General features: G+C 42.2%; 3 protein-coding genes across 5 annotated transcripts in view; 1 reads left to right on the forward strand and 2 right to left on the reverse strand.

The window, feature by feature from the left end:
* The window catches only part of LOC118366118 (katanin-interacting protein-like), a 31,984-nt gene extending 31,760 nt beyond the window's left edge, over positions 1-224 (reverse strand). For both annotated transcript variants that reach the window (XM_052489066.1, XM_052489065.1), the window contains exon 1: positions 90-224. The gene's annotated coding sequence lies outside the window, so the exon portion shown is untranslated. The remainder of the gene's footprint in view (positions 1-89) is intronic.
* A 401-nt stretch (positions 225-625) lies between these two features.
* dcun1d3 (defective in cullin neddylation 1 domain containing 3) lies at positions 626-10,830 on the reverse strand. 2 transcript variants are annotated; one of them, XM_035748645.2, is made up of 4 exons: positions 10,682-10,830; positions 8,421-8,506; positions 7,350-7,914; positions 626-2,988 (listed from the first exon to the last, which is right to left on the reverse strand). In XM_035748645.2, exons 3-4 carry the CDS (start codon positions 7,802-7,804, stop codon positions 2,436-2,438), a joined length of 1,008 nt encoding a protein of 335 aa, XP_035604538.1. In that variant the 5' UTR covers positions 7,805-7,914; positions 8,421-8,506; positions 10,682-10,830; the 3' UTR covers positions 626-2,435. The 2 variants fall into 2 exon arrangements, with proteins under 2 accessions (XP_035604538.1, XP_035604529.1); XM_035748636.2 differs by lacking the exon at positions 10,682-10,830 and adding an exon at positions 9,866-10,371.
* On the forward strand, positions 10,489-16,033 carry LOC127914268 (LYR motif-containing protein 1-like). The gene is made up of 4 exons (XM_052489288.1): positions 10,489-10,535; positions 15,288-15,348; positions 15,493-15,527; positions 15,643-16,033. The coding sequence occupies exons 1-4, from the start codon at positions 10,500-10,502 to the stop codon at positions 15,775-15,777; spliced, it is 267 nt and encodes an 88-aa protein (XP_052345248.1). The 5' UTR covers positions 10,489-10,499; the 3' UTR covers positions 15,778-16,033.
* Positions 16,034-16,092: the final 59 nt, after the last annotated feature.

The following is a 16,092-nucleotide window of genomic DNA, read 5'->3' on the forward strand; positions in this document are numbered from 1 at the left end:
CTAGGCTAAGGAAGTTTACCACTCATCATTTTTATCAACTTCCTGTTTTTAGACAATATACACTTTGGTTAAATGTTTTAAATACTCACAATCCAGAAATATTTACACGGGTATTTTAATGCCGTTTCTCGATATCAGATTAAGTTTCCGATTCTCATGTGTCCAGTGTTGTTGATAACAGTGGATGCTGGTTACCAGGAGAAACATCCACCAATAGCGAAAGCCCCTGTGTTGGACACACCCCCTGAGGAGGAGGACCATGTTTTGTGTACACTGCCTGCCTACAGCAAATACACTACAGCAGAGCGAGAAATACTGTACTTTGCCCAGCAACCCCTACCAACCACAATAGATTATACTCTATTATGGCCATATCAGAGCTACAATTTTTGCAATTTTCTCAAACTTCACCAGGGTATCAATAAAAAAAGTTATATTTCTAAAGAAAAACATTTTGTTTGAAAAGTAGAAACCTGGGCAAGGAGCATCCTGGGACATTAGAAAACAGCAGGTTTGTCCTATCAGATGCCCGAGTCGTGTTCAAATGTCCTCAAAAGCCAAACTGCAAACCCTCCATCAGAACAGGACAATGACACCACCAAAACAAAATGAAACTCCCCATATGTATTTCGTGGTCCACTGTCAAAAGTTGGAACATGGTTTTATTCATTATAAATCAATGCATTTCATATAAAAAGGGCAAAGGAAAACATAAACCTCACAAGGGCACCCCCTGACCACACTGGACTCAGTTGCAGACACTCAGTGAGCCATGCACCTGGTTAACAATGATCCACTGTCACCAAAAGGCCTGGGCTCTGTTTCATTATAATTCAACAGTTGTGAATGGTCTAGAAGCTGCAGGCATGAATGAGAGCATTACAAGCATGGTGACTAGGAGGGCCATTGTGTTTTGTGCACTTAACACAACAGTCACTAGCAGCCGACACACATTCTTGACATGCCCACAAGATTAGAGTGAATAGCTGTCCAATGTTGTAAAGATTGTTGCAAACTTGGTAAGGTCTGAGCTTATTCTAACTAACTACAGAGTCCCTAAAGCAAGGGTGTCAAACTCATTCCATGGAGGGCCTAGTGTCTGTGGGTTTTTAGGTCTTAATTGAAAGGAAAAACCAGACAACCAGGTGAGGGTTGTTCTTTACTAATTTGGGACCTCGATTCAATCAAGTACAAGAGAGTAGTGAAAACCCATAGATACTCGGCCCCCCATGGAAGGACAAAAGCTTTGTAATGACCTAACACAACAGCCCTGAACGTAGCCCAGGTACAGTCACCTTCTGTCCTGTTCACAGATCTAAATTAACTACATATGTGCAAGCTATAACTTCAGGTAGAAGTCCACAGTCCATTGAATGGCTTGGTGGGTTGGTGGCCAATACCATATTGCTTACATGTGTTCAGTCCTTTGGAATCTGTGAACACTAAAGGGACAGGGGCTAGGGACCAAAATGGAACCAAGCCCTGGCAGTTAGAATAAGCTAAAGACACTACCACGGTCTAAAGCACTCAACAACCTTTTCATAAATTACACTGCAGAAGAGAGAGAGAGAAAAAAGGGTGTGATTATTTTCAAAGAAATCAACTTGAAATTTAAAAGGACTTATAGGAATATAGCTTCAACAAATGTTTTATTTAGATAAATAGAATAAAAATAGTAACAAGGTATTTTCACCATCGCTTCACTTCAATTTTTACTTTAGGACATTATGCACACTCGAGTACGACCACGTCTTGAACAAATCTTGGTTGGCCATCACAACTACAGGCAATAGATAAGCCAAGAATATAACCCTTTATATAGTCCACATGTCAAAAATGAAAGCCAATTCATCCACACTCAAATGTTGTTCCAAAATAAAACAATTTCAATCAAGTTGATTTCACTGACCCCATAAAGATAAAGCTCAGTCTCTGGTAATAAGGAGTTATTTGAGGACAAATAGATTGTCCCAATTTCCCTTCTTCTTAATGCAATATGAGGATTTAATAAGCCTACATCTTTGGGTGAGAGGTCCAGTCACCAGTGTTTCCAGGTCAATGAGACTTGGGAACTGGTATGGCTTTCTGGCACCTGGTTTTTAAAGCAACCCTATATACTGAGCTTTCTTTGTGAGTTGGGAAAGATTAAAATGGACCACATGTCCAAATTATTTAAAAAACAAACACATTAAAGACAAATAAAACAAATAACTTAAATAGAAGTGCTTAAAAACAATACTGTTCTTAGAGCCCTTTCAATAACCAGAAATAAAGCAGGGTGCAAGGAAACCCTGTCCCACCGCAACAGAAATGGAGCGAGAGGAATAATGGTAATGTTAATACTAATTTGTCATCCAATGATTCACAGATGTACAGTTCACTTATAGGTCAGAACCCACCAACCCCGACCTTCCTCCCTTCCCAGAATTCCATAGTCAGTGGCCCACCCAGGTCTGTGAGCCCCATCCACTCTCTGTTTCAAGTCCGTCTGTGCTGGAGGGAGAGCCCTCGGTCTCAGTGCATCCCCTCTCCTCCTCCTCTGCCCTCTTCAACTGCTCCTCCTGTGCCTCCTGTTTCCTGCGCTCCATCTCCCACTCCACGAAGGTGTCGAAGAGGCTGGGCCAGGCCTCGTCCTCGCTGTAGTTGCTCAGGTCCGGCCCGATGGCCTGTGTGAAGTTGAGGAACATGTTCCAGGTGTCCCGAGAGATGCCCCGCACGCCCGACGGGTTCTCGCCGAGGAAGTCCAGCCAGTGCTCAAGGATAGCCGGCGTGTCCTGCGTGAAGACCAGGCGCCACAGAGCGATGGCGATGTCGCGCTGAAGAGAGCGCTGGCCCTCCTCGGCATCAAGGCCGAACTGGAAGGTGAAGCGGTACAGGTCCTTGAAGCTCTCCTCGCCCTGTGCCTCCAGCAGCATGCAGGAGAACCGGGAGCAGATGCCCTCCAGACTGTCCGCCTGGATCGCCCTGCATCCATCCACAAACTCCTTCCTACAGACAGGAGAGGAGAAACAAGGCTGCATTATAGAACGCAACATAATATCAACCTTTGACTCAGGGCAATGAGCAATAGGGGGCAAAACCTGTCAGTGTCTTACATTTTTGGCAACAAAGACAACTTGGGAAATTTTAAGTAGTTAACCTTTTTGGGATAGGGGGCAGAATTTTCACTTTTGGATGAATAGCGTGCCCAGAGTAAACTGCCTCCTACTCTGTCCCAGATGCTAATATATGCATATTATTACTAGTATTTGATAGAAAACACTCTGAAGTTTCTAAAACTGTTTGAATGATGTCTGTGAGTATAACAGAACTCATATGGCTGGCGAAAACCTGAGAAAAATCAAACCAGGAAGTGAGACATCTGAGGTTTGTAGTTTTTCAAAGCTTGGCCTACCGAATACACAGTGGGATATGGATAAAGTTGCACTTCCTACGGCTTCCACTAGATGTCAACTGTCTTTAGAAACTGGTTTGAGGATTCTACAATAAAGGAGGGGCTCATGAGACCTGTTTGAGTCAGTGGTCTGGCAGAGTGTCTCAGGCTCGTGATGCACGCTCCAGACAGAGTTACCTCTCGTTCCAGTGCTTTTCTTCAGACAGGAATTCTCCGGTTGGAACATTATTGATGTTTTATGTTAAAAACATCCTAAAGATTGATTCCATACATCGTTTGACTTGTTTCTACGACCTGTAACGGAACTTTTCGAGTTGTCTGGACGAAGTGCTTGCGCCTCATGAAGATGAATTAGTGGGCTGAACACGCTAACATCAAGTGGCTATTTGGACATAAATGATGGACTTTATGGAACAAACCAGTCATTTATTGTCGAACTGGGATTCCTGGGAGTGCCTTCTGATGAAGATCATCAATGGTAAGTCAATATTTATGGTGTTATTTCTAACTTCTGTTGACCCCAATATGGTGGATATTTCTCTTCAAATATTTTTTAATTTCGAGCACTGCCTTTTCAGCGGAATGCTGTCGAGGGGTTCCGCTAGCGCCTGCGCTAGAAAGGTTAATAGGTAAAAGTTTCCTAACTAAGCTAACTCTGATAAACATCACATGGGCCTCAACATAAAGAAGTCAAGTAAAGTAAAAACAGAAATAACTATGCCTTTTAAAGGCTCTGATAAAGAGGAGCACGCTTTACAGCACAGGGAGAGAAAGGGCAAGAAGCCCCCTTGATGAGAATGGCGCTGGAATGTATAGCGGCCGTTATACGGGCCCCTGCTCACCCCGGGCCAGGCCTGAATCCCCGACACGCGGAAGAGAAAGAGAGGGGCGATTTAGAGGCCGACGTGTGGACACCCTGATGAAATTACGGCGGCGAGTGAATAAGCTGCCTCTACCCTCTGTTCTACTGGCAAATATACAATCACAGGAGGACAAACTGAACGAGCTACGATCGAGACTATCCTATCAACAGGGCCGGAAGAATTGTAATATCCTATGCTTCAAGGAAACTTGGCTGAACAAGGGCATGGATAATATTCTTGCTGTTTTTTAATGCATCGGCAGGACAGAACAGCAGCTTTGGGTAAGCTCAAGGGGGGTTCTCTTAACTGCAGCTGGGGCACGATCTCTAATACTAAGGAAGTCAAGGTTCTGCTCACCTGAGTTAGAATACATCATTAGCTGTAGACCATACTATTTATGAAGTGAGTTTTCATCTATCTTTCGTAGCTGCCTATTTACCACCACAAACTGATGCTAGCACTAAGACAGCACTCAACGAGCTGTACAGGGCTTTAAGCAAACAAGAAAATACTCACCCAGGTGGCGCTCCTAGTGCCCAGTAATTTTAATGCAGGAAAACTGAAATCGTTCTTACCTCATTTCTACCAGCATGTCACCTGTGTAACCAGAGACTAAAAAAAAACTCTAGATCACCTTTACTCCACACACAGAGATGCATACAAAGCTCGCTTACCGTTTTTTAAGCAAATCTGGCCATAACTCTATCCTCCTGACGCTTACAAGCAAAAACTCAAACAGGAAGTACCAGTGACACGCTCAATACGGAAGTGGTCCAATGAAGCGAATGCTAAACTACAGGACTGTTTCGCTATTGGGTCATTCTCATGAAATCCTTAAAATACCATGGCAGTAATGATTTTAAATATAAAACATGTAATTTAGTAATATAACAAAATATCATAAAGATACGTGTTCTCTACCTTGCACAAAGAGTAATTTCAACATGGGAATTCATTATTTTTGTATTTTATTGCATTTTCTGCTAAAATTCTCATTACCACAACATGTCCAGCTCTGTCGGAATGTATGTTATGTTGTAATTTAAACAGAGTAAAATGAAAATATTCTGAAAAAAATAAATGGATGTTCTACTAGATGTTTTCAAATGACAGAAAAATTATTAACTGTATATTCATGTATAATAATACATGAATATACATGACTGATGTTGTCATCCTCCACAACATTTTTGAAGGACTGTTTACACACACAGACAATTTAAAATAAGTTTGATTTTGAACCAAGCAACACATCTGCCAGTACCTTCAAGATGGCTACCAGGTAAGCAGATCTCTTTATATTTCTCCAATTAAAAGTTAAACATTCTCTTGGCAGACTGCGTACACAACAGTAGTTTGACATTTAGAAAAACGTTATTAAAATGTTCAATTAAAATGTACTTCATTAATGTCTAATTATTTACATTGAGTAAAAATTTGCTTAGTCATCAAGTCTCTCTATTGTTAGCAAAACATGCTAAGGTTCCTCATCCTTCACAACACCATTCTCACTTAATGCTGCAATTTAAAGCCAGTTGCGTTAGAGAGAACTTCTGTTTCAGTAATGAGAATTTAATCATACAGACTATATTTTTAAATATAATTAACTATTAATTTAAATATTACTTGCTAACTGTTGATATTTTGCTTTATGTCCTGTTTAATTGCAGACAGTCAGCAAGTGACAAAAATACATCTTTAGCGAAGGCTGACAAAATTTAGAGAAAAAGTTTACACCAACCCAGAACGGCTGGAAGAGTACAGAAGGAAGGAGAGAGAGGTTAGGGGTTGGAGAGGTTACAGCAAGCGTAATTAGCATATATATGGTCTATAGGAAGCCTATGCCCTCATACAGTGTCTATAGGAAGTCAATACGCTAGTGTTAGGAAGTCTACACTTACGCGTGCACACATCCACCACACACAAACACAAAATCAGTAAGCCGTTTATACTATAGGATGTCCACACACAGTCTTAAGTGTAAGCCATTCAGTCCCTACTATAGGATGTGTACACACACCAAGTCTGGAACCAACAGGACCCTTAACACCTTTTACCCCCAAGCCATAAAACTGCTAAATAGTTTAATAGTTAGCCTGGTTATCTGCATTGACCCCTTTTGCACTAACTCTTGACTCATCACTTACACCGCTGCTACTTTACCATCTGTCACTTTATTCCTAGTTATGCGTACATATCTATCTCAATTACTTCGTACCCCTTGTATATAGCCACGTATCATTGTGTTTCTATTACTTCTCTATCTTCCTTCTCTCTGCATTGTTGGGAAGGGCCTGTAAATGAGCATTTCACTGTAAGTCCACACCTGTTGTTTACGAAGCATGTGACGAATAACACTGGATTTGACTCACTTAACCACATCCTGTCACATTGTTCTGCTGTCACTTCAGCATGAGTCCCTGGCCAGATATGTCCCCTGATATACATTGCTTTTCCACCCCCTTTTATACAGCGACATGAAATTAGACTTGGTGTGAACAGCAAAGCAACAGTAAACCTTTCAAGTTTCTGGCTCTAGGTAGCTCAGATGAGAATATTTGTTAATAGGTCAAATGATGGTAATATAGGTACAATCTTCAGACTAGGTACAAGATTACATGAAAATGAAGAGGACAAAATCATCTGAGCAATAGACAATCAGAGAAAGACCCTGTCTAATCCCTACTCATTACAGAGTGCAGTGTCAGAGCCTGTTTCGATTTCCTGTGTGCCCCCTACCTGTCAGAATAGCAAGTGAGCTGCCGTGCTGCTGAAAGCTGAGAGAAGTGGGGGTGGGGTGGCCAGCCAGACCAATGTTAAATGAAACACTGCACAGTGAGAGGGGAAGCTAGCCTAAAACATACAGTGCAGGGCAGCAGTAGCCATTTTAGAAATTTGGTCAGATGTCTAACATCAGCCATTGAATCAGCCATGCTAATCAGTACAGGCTAATATGGTCTCTTTTGGACCAATAAATTACTTGAGGAATCTTCTCTGAACATGTTTTCTGAATATCAGGCTAAAACACATTGATGAAGAATCGTCTGTCTCACCCTTACTCCTTCCGATCTCATCCCCAACCCGTCTCTCACCTTGTAAACTTGCACATGGTGGCCGCCTGGAACTTCCAGGCAAGGACCAGCACACGGAACTCGGCGGGGTCCACGCACAGGTCGTTGCAGAACCCCTCCATGCCCTCCTCCAAGATGGCATCCTCATGCGGGTCCTTGTAGCAGCAGAAGAGCTCCTCGATGCGCAGCAAGGACGGCCCCTCCCTATCCGCCACCAAGCGGTCCTCCTTCCTCAGGTCCCCCAGCATGGCTGACGCAGGGATCACCGTGGTCTCCACGGTAACCTCCATGGCGGTCTTGGTGCCGTTGAACATGTGCTCACTGGAGGTCTTTCTGCACACAGTGCCAGGCTCCTCTTTGTGCCCTCCTCCCCCGCCGCCTTTCTTGTGGTGGGACTTGGACCCCTGCTCCTTGTCGCCACTCTTGCTGCCGAGCGAGGACGATGGGTTCTTACACTTGGTGACGCACTGGCCCATGTCTCTCTCTCTGGTCCTCTCGGTCTGTCCTCCCCTCCTTCAGGCCCCGTCTGACCCACCAAGACGCCTCTGCTCTGGCCTGGTGAGACGTCTCAACATGCCCTTGGGCCCTGGAACAGAGGAGGAGTCCAACACAGTCAGATGGGGTCAACAACTACAGTGACAATGAGTCACTGAATCAACAAACCCATTAGTCACAAAGGGTCAAAAGCCACAACACTGAGGTAATAATTACTAGAGAAGACAACTGCTAAATGCTAAAATAAGAAAATCATACGAAGACCATACAAGTAGGATACATCACCAACGCAAAAGGGTGAAGTGTCTGGCAGTTTTAAGCCTGGCCCAGTTACCATAGAAGCTGGTACTGTAGCATGTATAGGAGGGTTCATATCAAACTAGAGGGCTGAATAACTACTTATAGAGAAGAGCCTAATACAGCATGGATTACCATATTACTGACTAAAATACTAAAACCACAAGATACCACCAAATAAAACACAAAAATGTAAATGTAAGTTGTCTGGATCATACATACTACTAGCCTGCACAATACGCTACCAGAATTGCTCAGCGATAGCGAAGAAATGGGTTGGTTCTGATAATAAGTACTTACAGACACTTCCTCAGAATGCCTTTATCACTCTTGATGAAGGTGTCATCTTTTTCTGCTCCATCGTGGTGACCTTAACATCGGTAATGCTGAAAGACACACAGCATCTTGTCACCATAAGCATAATGTGATACAGGGGTATCGTTCGCCCACATGTAGATTCAGTGTATGAACTTGCTGTGAATTTGTCATTTCAGATTGAGAAAGCAGTCATTTACAGCATGCATTTCCACAGCCTTGAGTCAAGGATGAACTACTTTTAATTGAAAGCAGCCAGTGGTGTAAAGCACCTAAGTAAAAAATACTTGAAAGTACTACTTTAGTTTTCTGGGGTATCTGGCCTCTGACCTGCTGGACTCACTAAACACATGCTTAATTTGTAAATTATGTTTGAGTGTTGGAGCATGTCCCTGGCTATTGGTAAATAAAAAACTTCTAAGTAAATGGTGCCAGCTGGTTTGCTTAATATGAGGAATTTGAAAAGGTATACTTTTACTTTTGAAACTTAAGTATATATCAGCAATTACATTTACTTATGATACTAAGTATGTTTAAAACCAAATACTTTTACTCAAGTAGTATTTTACTGGCCGACTCATTTTCTATTAAGGTATGCCAATTGGGTTCTTTTTCAACCACAAAGCAGGAAACTATAGAGATAAATATGCCTAGCCCTTTCCTTTGTTTAAGACCTTTTAATTACATAGGCCTACATTTGAAATATTCTGTTACCCAATGAGGAATTCATGATGGCTTCCAGCTGTTGCAAGATTCATAAGTCAAATACTGTACTACCATTCTTGTTCAACTAGTTGGTGTTTTATTTGATTCCTGTCTTTCATGATTTAATGAAACACTTAGCAACAAGCGAAAAGCCCCTGATCACATTTATTGAAACTATTCATGAGGAATGAAACTTCAGTGGACATGTACAGGCATAACACCTCCTGGAAAGACTGCAGTGCTTTCAACCACGTTCACCTCATTCTAATGATATACTTTATTGTTGTAGGTAGCTGACGAGGAACACATCGGCATGTATATACTGTGGGGAATATATAGCTATTTAACTATTTAGTTAGCAATCCATTTATGAAAATAACACTGCCAACAATTATATTTAAACTTGGTAACGTTAGCTAGCTCAGCTGTGCAGTTCTAGTTTGCATCTGAACGTTGGCTAACATACCTGTTTCTTTGTTTGACCAGCTAACATGGTAACCTAATCAACTCGACTGTCTAACAACTACAGCAGCTAAGTTCCCTGGTAATAATATAGCCTCGTTTGTGGCTGGTTACACTTCGCCATCATCATACTATGCTACCGACTGGCTAGCTAGCACGTCATCATGTAGCTAACCATTAGCTAGTTATCTGTAAAGTTAGCAATCTAGTATGCCATAAATATATAAACTATTTTAGACCACAAACAGGATAAGTAACGTTACCTCTTAAAAATAGTTGATTGTCGAGAAAATCACGTACATCACTCCAATAACATCAGTAAAACAAATAGCGAACTAAGGACAACGACACAATCAGCCCCACTTAGCTAAATGGTAGCCAGCTAAGCTAATGCTAGTAGGAAGCTAGTCAGCACCATAAACAAAAACGAGCGTTTAAGTTGGCTTTTGCCTGATAAGAATGCACCTGGTTTGCAAACAACCGCCCTAGACGACTGTCTTTACTTTAAATGGACTACTAAAAAAAAAAGTCGGATGAACCAGTACGAAAGGCTTATAGTTTCTTTGTGTTTCCCCTTTGGTCATTGAGTGGATTTTCCCTGCATCACTTCCTCCCAACAGAGCACCAGTTAGACAGCTAGCAACTATACCATCCACTGATCTGTGTGGATGGGGTCCCCTGTTCAGATTTAGTTCAAAATTGTACTAGCTGGCAACCTGACTAATACAGCTAAAACCCAACTAACATGAATTAACATAATATTTGGTGAAATCGTTTAACTTGAAGGGCTTTGAAAAGTGAATGAAAAAAAGTACTATTTAATTGTTTCGAAGTGACTTTACGACACTAATTGCTGCGAACACACCTCTCAAATACGTCAATTTAATCGTCATTTCAATGCGACATGTTGTCAAAAAGCTAACAGCACAGCAGGTAGGTCAAGTAATAATTGGCAGATAATACTACTATTCGATAAGTCAGCATGGTGTTATTGCAATGTAAATATACAGCGTTAGATAGTCCTACCCTAGACTTTCGTATTAAATGAACGATAATCGTGCCATAAACCAGGTACTTACTTTGCCTTGTTACCCTGCTAGCTCACGTTAGCCCATATTCATAGGTGTGACGCACAGACCCCATTTTTTAAAAACCTTTATTTAACCTGGGAACAGTGGGTTAACTGCCTTTTCAGGGGCAGAACGACAGATTTGTACCTTGTCAGCTCGGGGGTTTGAACTCGCAACCTTCCGGTTACTAGTCCAACGCTCTAAATACGAGGTAGATCATCACGTCATTGAACTTCGAGTTGGAATGTCGGAGTTCTAGAAAGATGGATGACGATTTTTTTCAGTCGGAGCTCGTATTTTCCAGATGTTTTGAACCCACTGAAGTTGGACATTTCGGAGTTCCGAGCTCCCAGTTGTTTTGAACATGGCATTAGATAACTAACTAGCTATATATGCCGCGTTCAAAACAACTAGGAATTCGAAAATCTCTGACTTAGGTGCGTTCAAGACAATTAGGTATTTGGGAAAATCAAACGGTCAAACTCTGGCGTCTTTCTAGAGCTCGGGCCTGAAGATCACTATCACTAACTAAGTCAATATTTGACCTCATTTTATTCCCCTAGAAAATTACAATTTTCAACATTAATCAGCTCATTATAAATCAAATTTTATTGGTCACTTACACATGGTTAGCAGATGTTATTGCGAGTGTTGCGAAATGCTTGTGCTTCTAGTTCCGACAGTGCAGCAATATCTAACAAGTAATCTGACAATTCCACAACAACTACCTAATACACACAAATCTAAGTAAAGGAAGGGAATAAGAATATATAAATATATGGATGAGAAATGACCTAGCGGCATAGGCAAGATGCAATAGATGGGATAAAATACAATATATACATATGAGATGAGTAATGCAAGATATGTTAACATTATAAAGTGACGAGTGATCCATTTATTAAAGAGGCCAATGATTTCAAGTCTGTATGTAGGCAGCAGCCTCTCTGTGTTAGTGATGGCTGTTTAACAGTCTGATGGCCTTGAGATAGAAGCTATTTTTCAGGTCCCAGCTTTGATGCACCTGTACTGACCTCGCCTTCTGGATGTTAGCGGGGTGAACAGGCAGTGGCTCGGGTGGTTGTTGTCCTTGATGATCTTTTTGTCCTTTGTGGAGGGCAGGTAGTTTTCCACCGGTGATGCGCTGTGCAGACCGCACCACCCTCTGGAAAGCCCTGCGGTTGTGGATGATGCAGTTGCCGTACCAGGCGGTGATGCAGCCCGACAGGATGCTCTCAATTGTGCATCTGTAAAAGTTTGTGGGGGTCTTCGGTGACAAGCCACATTTCTTCAGCCTCCTGAGGTTGAATGGTGCTTTCAAGACAACTGGGAATTCTGAAAAATACTAGGTCAAATCATGACGTCAGTGATCTTCAGGTCGGAAAGTCGGAGCTCGAGAAAGAGGCCAGAGTTCCCGAGTTGGAATTAATACTTGGATGTTCAAACCAATTTTTCATAGTCAGAATTTGTTTTTTTCTGAGTTCCCAGTTGTCTAGAACACACTGAAGTCGGAGATTCCGAGTTCCCGGTTGTTTTGAACGCAGCATAATTCTAGGCTACATAAGACAGCTTCTACATGTATTGCTTGCTATTTGGGGTTTTAGTTTGGGATTCTGTATACACACTTTGTGACATCTGTTGATGTTAAAAGCTCTATAAATAAACTTGATTTGATTTTTAACCAGTCACCGGGGAAGGGTCGTCACTAGTTACCACAGCCACAAAAATCATAAACCCTACAATTCATCTTCTTAAAATGTGATTTTAAACCTAGCCATAACCTAGCCTTGACCACACTGCTAACCTTAAGCCTAACGCTAACCTTAAATTAAGACCGAAAAGCACATTTTTGTTTTCATACATTTTTACGTTGTAGCCTATGTTTAAGGATTGGATGTCGATTATGGCAGCCCCCGCACCTCTCTGATTCAGAAGGTTGGGTTAAATGCGGAAGACACATTTCAACTGAATGCATTGTTGTAGAACTGACTAGGTATCCCCCTTTCCTTTCTCTTACTTTGTATTTGTGGCAACCAGTGAATAGCTGTAGTTGTAGAAGAAGCAAGTAGCTATTTAGTCCACTGAGGTATAATTAAGCAGGTAGGCCAGAGGAGATGTGGTATATGGCCAATATACCATGGCTAAGGGCTGTTCTTATGCGCAACACGGAGTGCCTGGATACAGCCCTTAGCCGTGGTATATTGGCCATACATCACAAACCCCCGAGGTGCCTTATTACTATTATGAACTGGTTACCAACGGAATTAGAGTAGTAAAAATAAACGTTTTGTCATACCCGTGGCATACGGTCTGATATACCACGGCTGTCAATTTTTATAATAAGAACTATCTAGTCTCTGCTACTATTACTTAATTTCAGATGTTATATTGCCACCTAGTGGTTTATTGCAACATGTATGTACATGTGTTATTTACCCACATGTCCAGCACTAAATGTACCTCTGTTTAAGTAATCATTCAAAGCAATGTAATGGAATATTTACTTTCACCAACCGCCGTATATATTCTAAATGTATATGTTTTCACCTATTCCATGATGTTTGAGCACAGATTATATCAATTCAAACGGAGCCCCCAGTCTTTTGCAGTACTCTGGATCCTTTGGTTGAGTCTGGTGTTAATTACACTGCTCAAAAAAATAAAGGGAACACTTAAACAACACAATGTAACTCCAAGTCAATCACACTTCTGTGAAATCAAACTGTCCACTTAGGAAGCAACACTGATTGACAAATTGCACATGCTGTTGTGCAAATGGAATAGACAACAGGTGGAAATTATAGGCAATTAGCAAGACACCCTCAATAAAGGAGTGGTTCTGCAGGTGGGGACCACAGACCACTTCTCAGTTCCTATGCTTCCTGGCTGATGTTTTGGTCACTTTTGAATGCTGACGGTGCTTTCACTCTAGTGGTAGCATGAGACGGAGTCTACAACCCACACAAGTGGCTGAGGAAGTGCAGCTCATCCAGGATGGCACATCAATGCGAGCTGTGGCAAGAAGGTTTGCTGTGTCTGTCAGCCTAGTGTCCAGAGCATGGAGGCGCTACCAGGAGACAGGCCAGTACATCAGGAGATGTGGAGGAGGCCGTAGGAGGGCAACAACCCAGCAGCAGGACCGCTACCTCCGCCTTTGTGCAAGGAGCACTGCCAGAGTCCTGCAAAATGACCTCCAGCAGACCACAAATGTGCATGTGTCTGCTCAAACGGTCAGAAACAGACTCCATGAGGGTGGTATGAAGGCCCAAAGTCCACAGGTGGGGGTTGTGCTTACAGCCCAACACCGTGCAAGACGTTTTTTATTTGCCAGAAAACACCAAGATTGGCAAATTCGCCACTGGCGCCCTGTGCTCTTCACAGATGAAAGCAGGTTCACACTGAGCACATGTGACAGACGTGACAGTCTGGAGACGCCGTGGAGAACATTCTGCTACCTGCAACATCCTCTAGCATGACCGGTTTGGCGGTGGGTCAATCATGGTTTGCTTTGCTTTATCTTGGCCAGGTCGCAATTGTAAATGAGAACTTGTTCTCAACTTGCCTACCTGGTTAAATAAAGGTGAAATAAATCAATAAAAAATGGTGTGGGGTGGCATTTCTTTGGGGGGGCCGCACAGCCCTCCATGTGCTCGCCAGAGGTAGCCTGACTGCCATTAGGTACTGAGATGAGATCCTCAGACCCCTTGTGAGACCATATGCTGGTGCGGTTGGCCCTGGGTTCCTCCTAATGCAAGACAATGCTAGACCTCATGTGGCTGGAGTGTGTCAGCAGTTCCTGCAAGAGGAAGGCATTGATGCTATGGACTGGCCCGCCCGTTTCCCAGACCTGAATCCAATTGAGCACATCTGAGACATCATGTCTCGCTCCATCCACCAACGCCAAGTTGCACCACAGACTGTCCAGGAGTTGGCGGATGCTTTAGTCCAGGTCTGGGAGGAGATCCCTCAGGAGACCGCCACCTCATCAGGAGCATGCCCAGGCATTGTAGGGAGGTCATACAGGCACGTGGAGGCCACACACACTACTGAGCATCATTTTGACTTGTTTTAAGGACATTACATCAAAGTTGGATCAGCCTGAAGTGTGGTTTTCCACTTTAATTTTGAGTGTGACTCCAAATCCAGACCTCCATGGGTTGATAAATTTGATTTCCATTGATAACTTTTGTGTGATTTTGTTGTCAGCACATTCAACTATGTAAAGAAAAAAGTATTTAATAAGAATATTTCATTCCTTCAGATCTAGGATGTGTTATTTTAGTGTTCCCTTAATTTTTTTTGAGCAGTGTATATAGGGCAAGTTACTCCTTGCATATATTTTTTCTATTCCCTGCTTTGTATTGTTTTTAGACCAAATGACGACAGCCACACGTAATCAGGTCCTGTCACTGTATATTAGGGTATTTCGGATCGCCTGGGGCGCAGTCCACACTCCCACAAGACACTGTGAGTGACAGAAGGTACATTGTCCAGGAGGCCCAGACCCTCTTCAGACAGAACCAACAGGCAAAAAGATAGACCCTATGTTTGTCTGTGTAGCTCGGTATCATCTGTATCTGTTTGATGAATCTGTTGCTCTGTGTATCTCTTTCAGTTGACAGATCAGGAATCAATAAAGAAGTGCTTAGCAGAATGTGAGACAAGGATAGAAATGGGTGAGTGTCAAGAAAAGCCTGGTTGACATTTTCAAATTCTTTCATTTAGTAATAATCTCTGGACAAATCAGACATGTTTTAGAGTTCACACTTAAATGCTTTTCGTGTGAGAATCTGAGTGATGTTTTCCCCCACTACATTTAGCAGGTCTTTATTACAGGAATCCTTATCCAAGACTTGTAAGTGACAGACATCTAAACCAGAAGAAGTGTTTATATATCTCGGGCGATATAGTGTGATTTCACTATTATCTAATGTCATGGTTTTATTTCGGTTCCATACCCTTCATTGCAGATCTACCTGCTTATAATGGGAATGGCAACCCAGAAAGGCAGGAAGCTGAAAGCACAGCAACGCATGAGGAAGCAGGCCAGCCAGTTTACTTACCGTCACATGAGGACAGCTGATACTACAGCTTATACTAGATGAACTTTATATTCTTGTGAAAAGGTTGATGTTACCAAGGACAGGAGGAAAGTTACTGGCTAATCTCAGGAGTTGAGTTGAAAATCCATCTTATATATTGGAGAAAAAAGTCATTAATTTCCAAGTGTATTTATGCATGTGATTCCTGACATGAGCTGCTATGTGGATGTCAGCATTGTCTGTCCTGTAAGATAAGTAGCCATAAATATTTGTGATACTATTTTGAATATATTTATCTTTTCAATAAATTGAGTTTTGAAAAGAACCACTCCTCTGCATTCATTCTTTCAAGGAATTACTAAAAAGTCAGATGAACTG

Source organism: Oncorhynchus keta, chromosome 3 (genome assembly GCF_023373465.1).
Source record: "Oncorhynchus keta strain PuntledgeMale-10-30-2019 chromosome 3, Oket_V2, whole genome shotgun sequence".
NCBI lineage: Eukaryota > Metazoa > Chordata > Actinopteri > Salmoniformes > Salmonidae > Oncorhynchus > Oncorhynchus keta.

Excerpts from the sequence above, each read along its gene's own strand:
- LOC127914268 (XM_052489288.1), top strand. The coding sequence starts at position 10,500 with ATGCGACATGTTGTCAAAAAGCTAACAGCACAGCAG. Across the intron at positions 15,349-15,492 it reads TGAGACAAGGATAGAAATGG|CAGGTCTTTATTACAGGAAT; the intron begins GTGAGTGTCAAG and ends CACTACATTTAG. Across the intron at positions 15,528-15,642 it reads GGAATCCTTATCCAAGACTT|ATCTACCTGCTTATAATGGG; the intron begins GTAAGTGACAGA and ends CCTTCATTGCAG.
- dcun1d3 (XM_035748645.2), bottom strand. The coding sequence starts at position 7,804 with ATGGGCCAGTGCGTCACCAAGTGTAAGAACCCATCGTCCTCGCTCGGC. Across the intron at positions 2,989-7,349 it reads ACCATGTGCAAGTTTACAAG|GAAGGAGTTTGTGGATGGAT; the intron begins GTGAGAGACGGG and ends TCCTGTCTGTAG.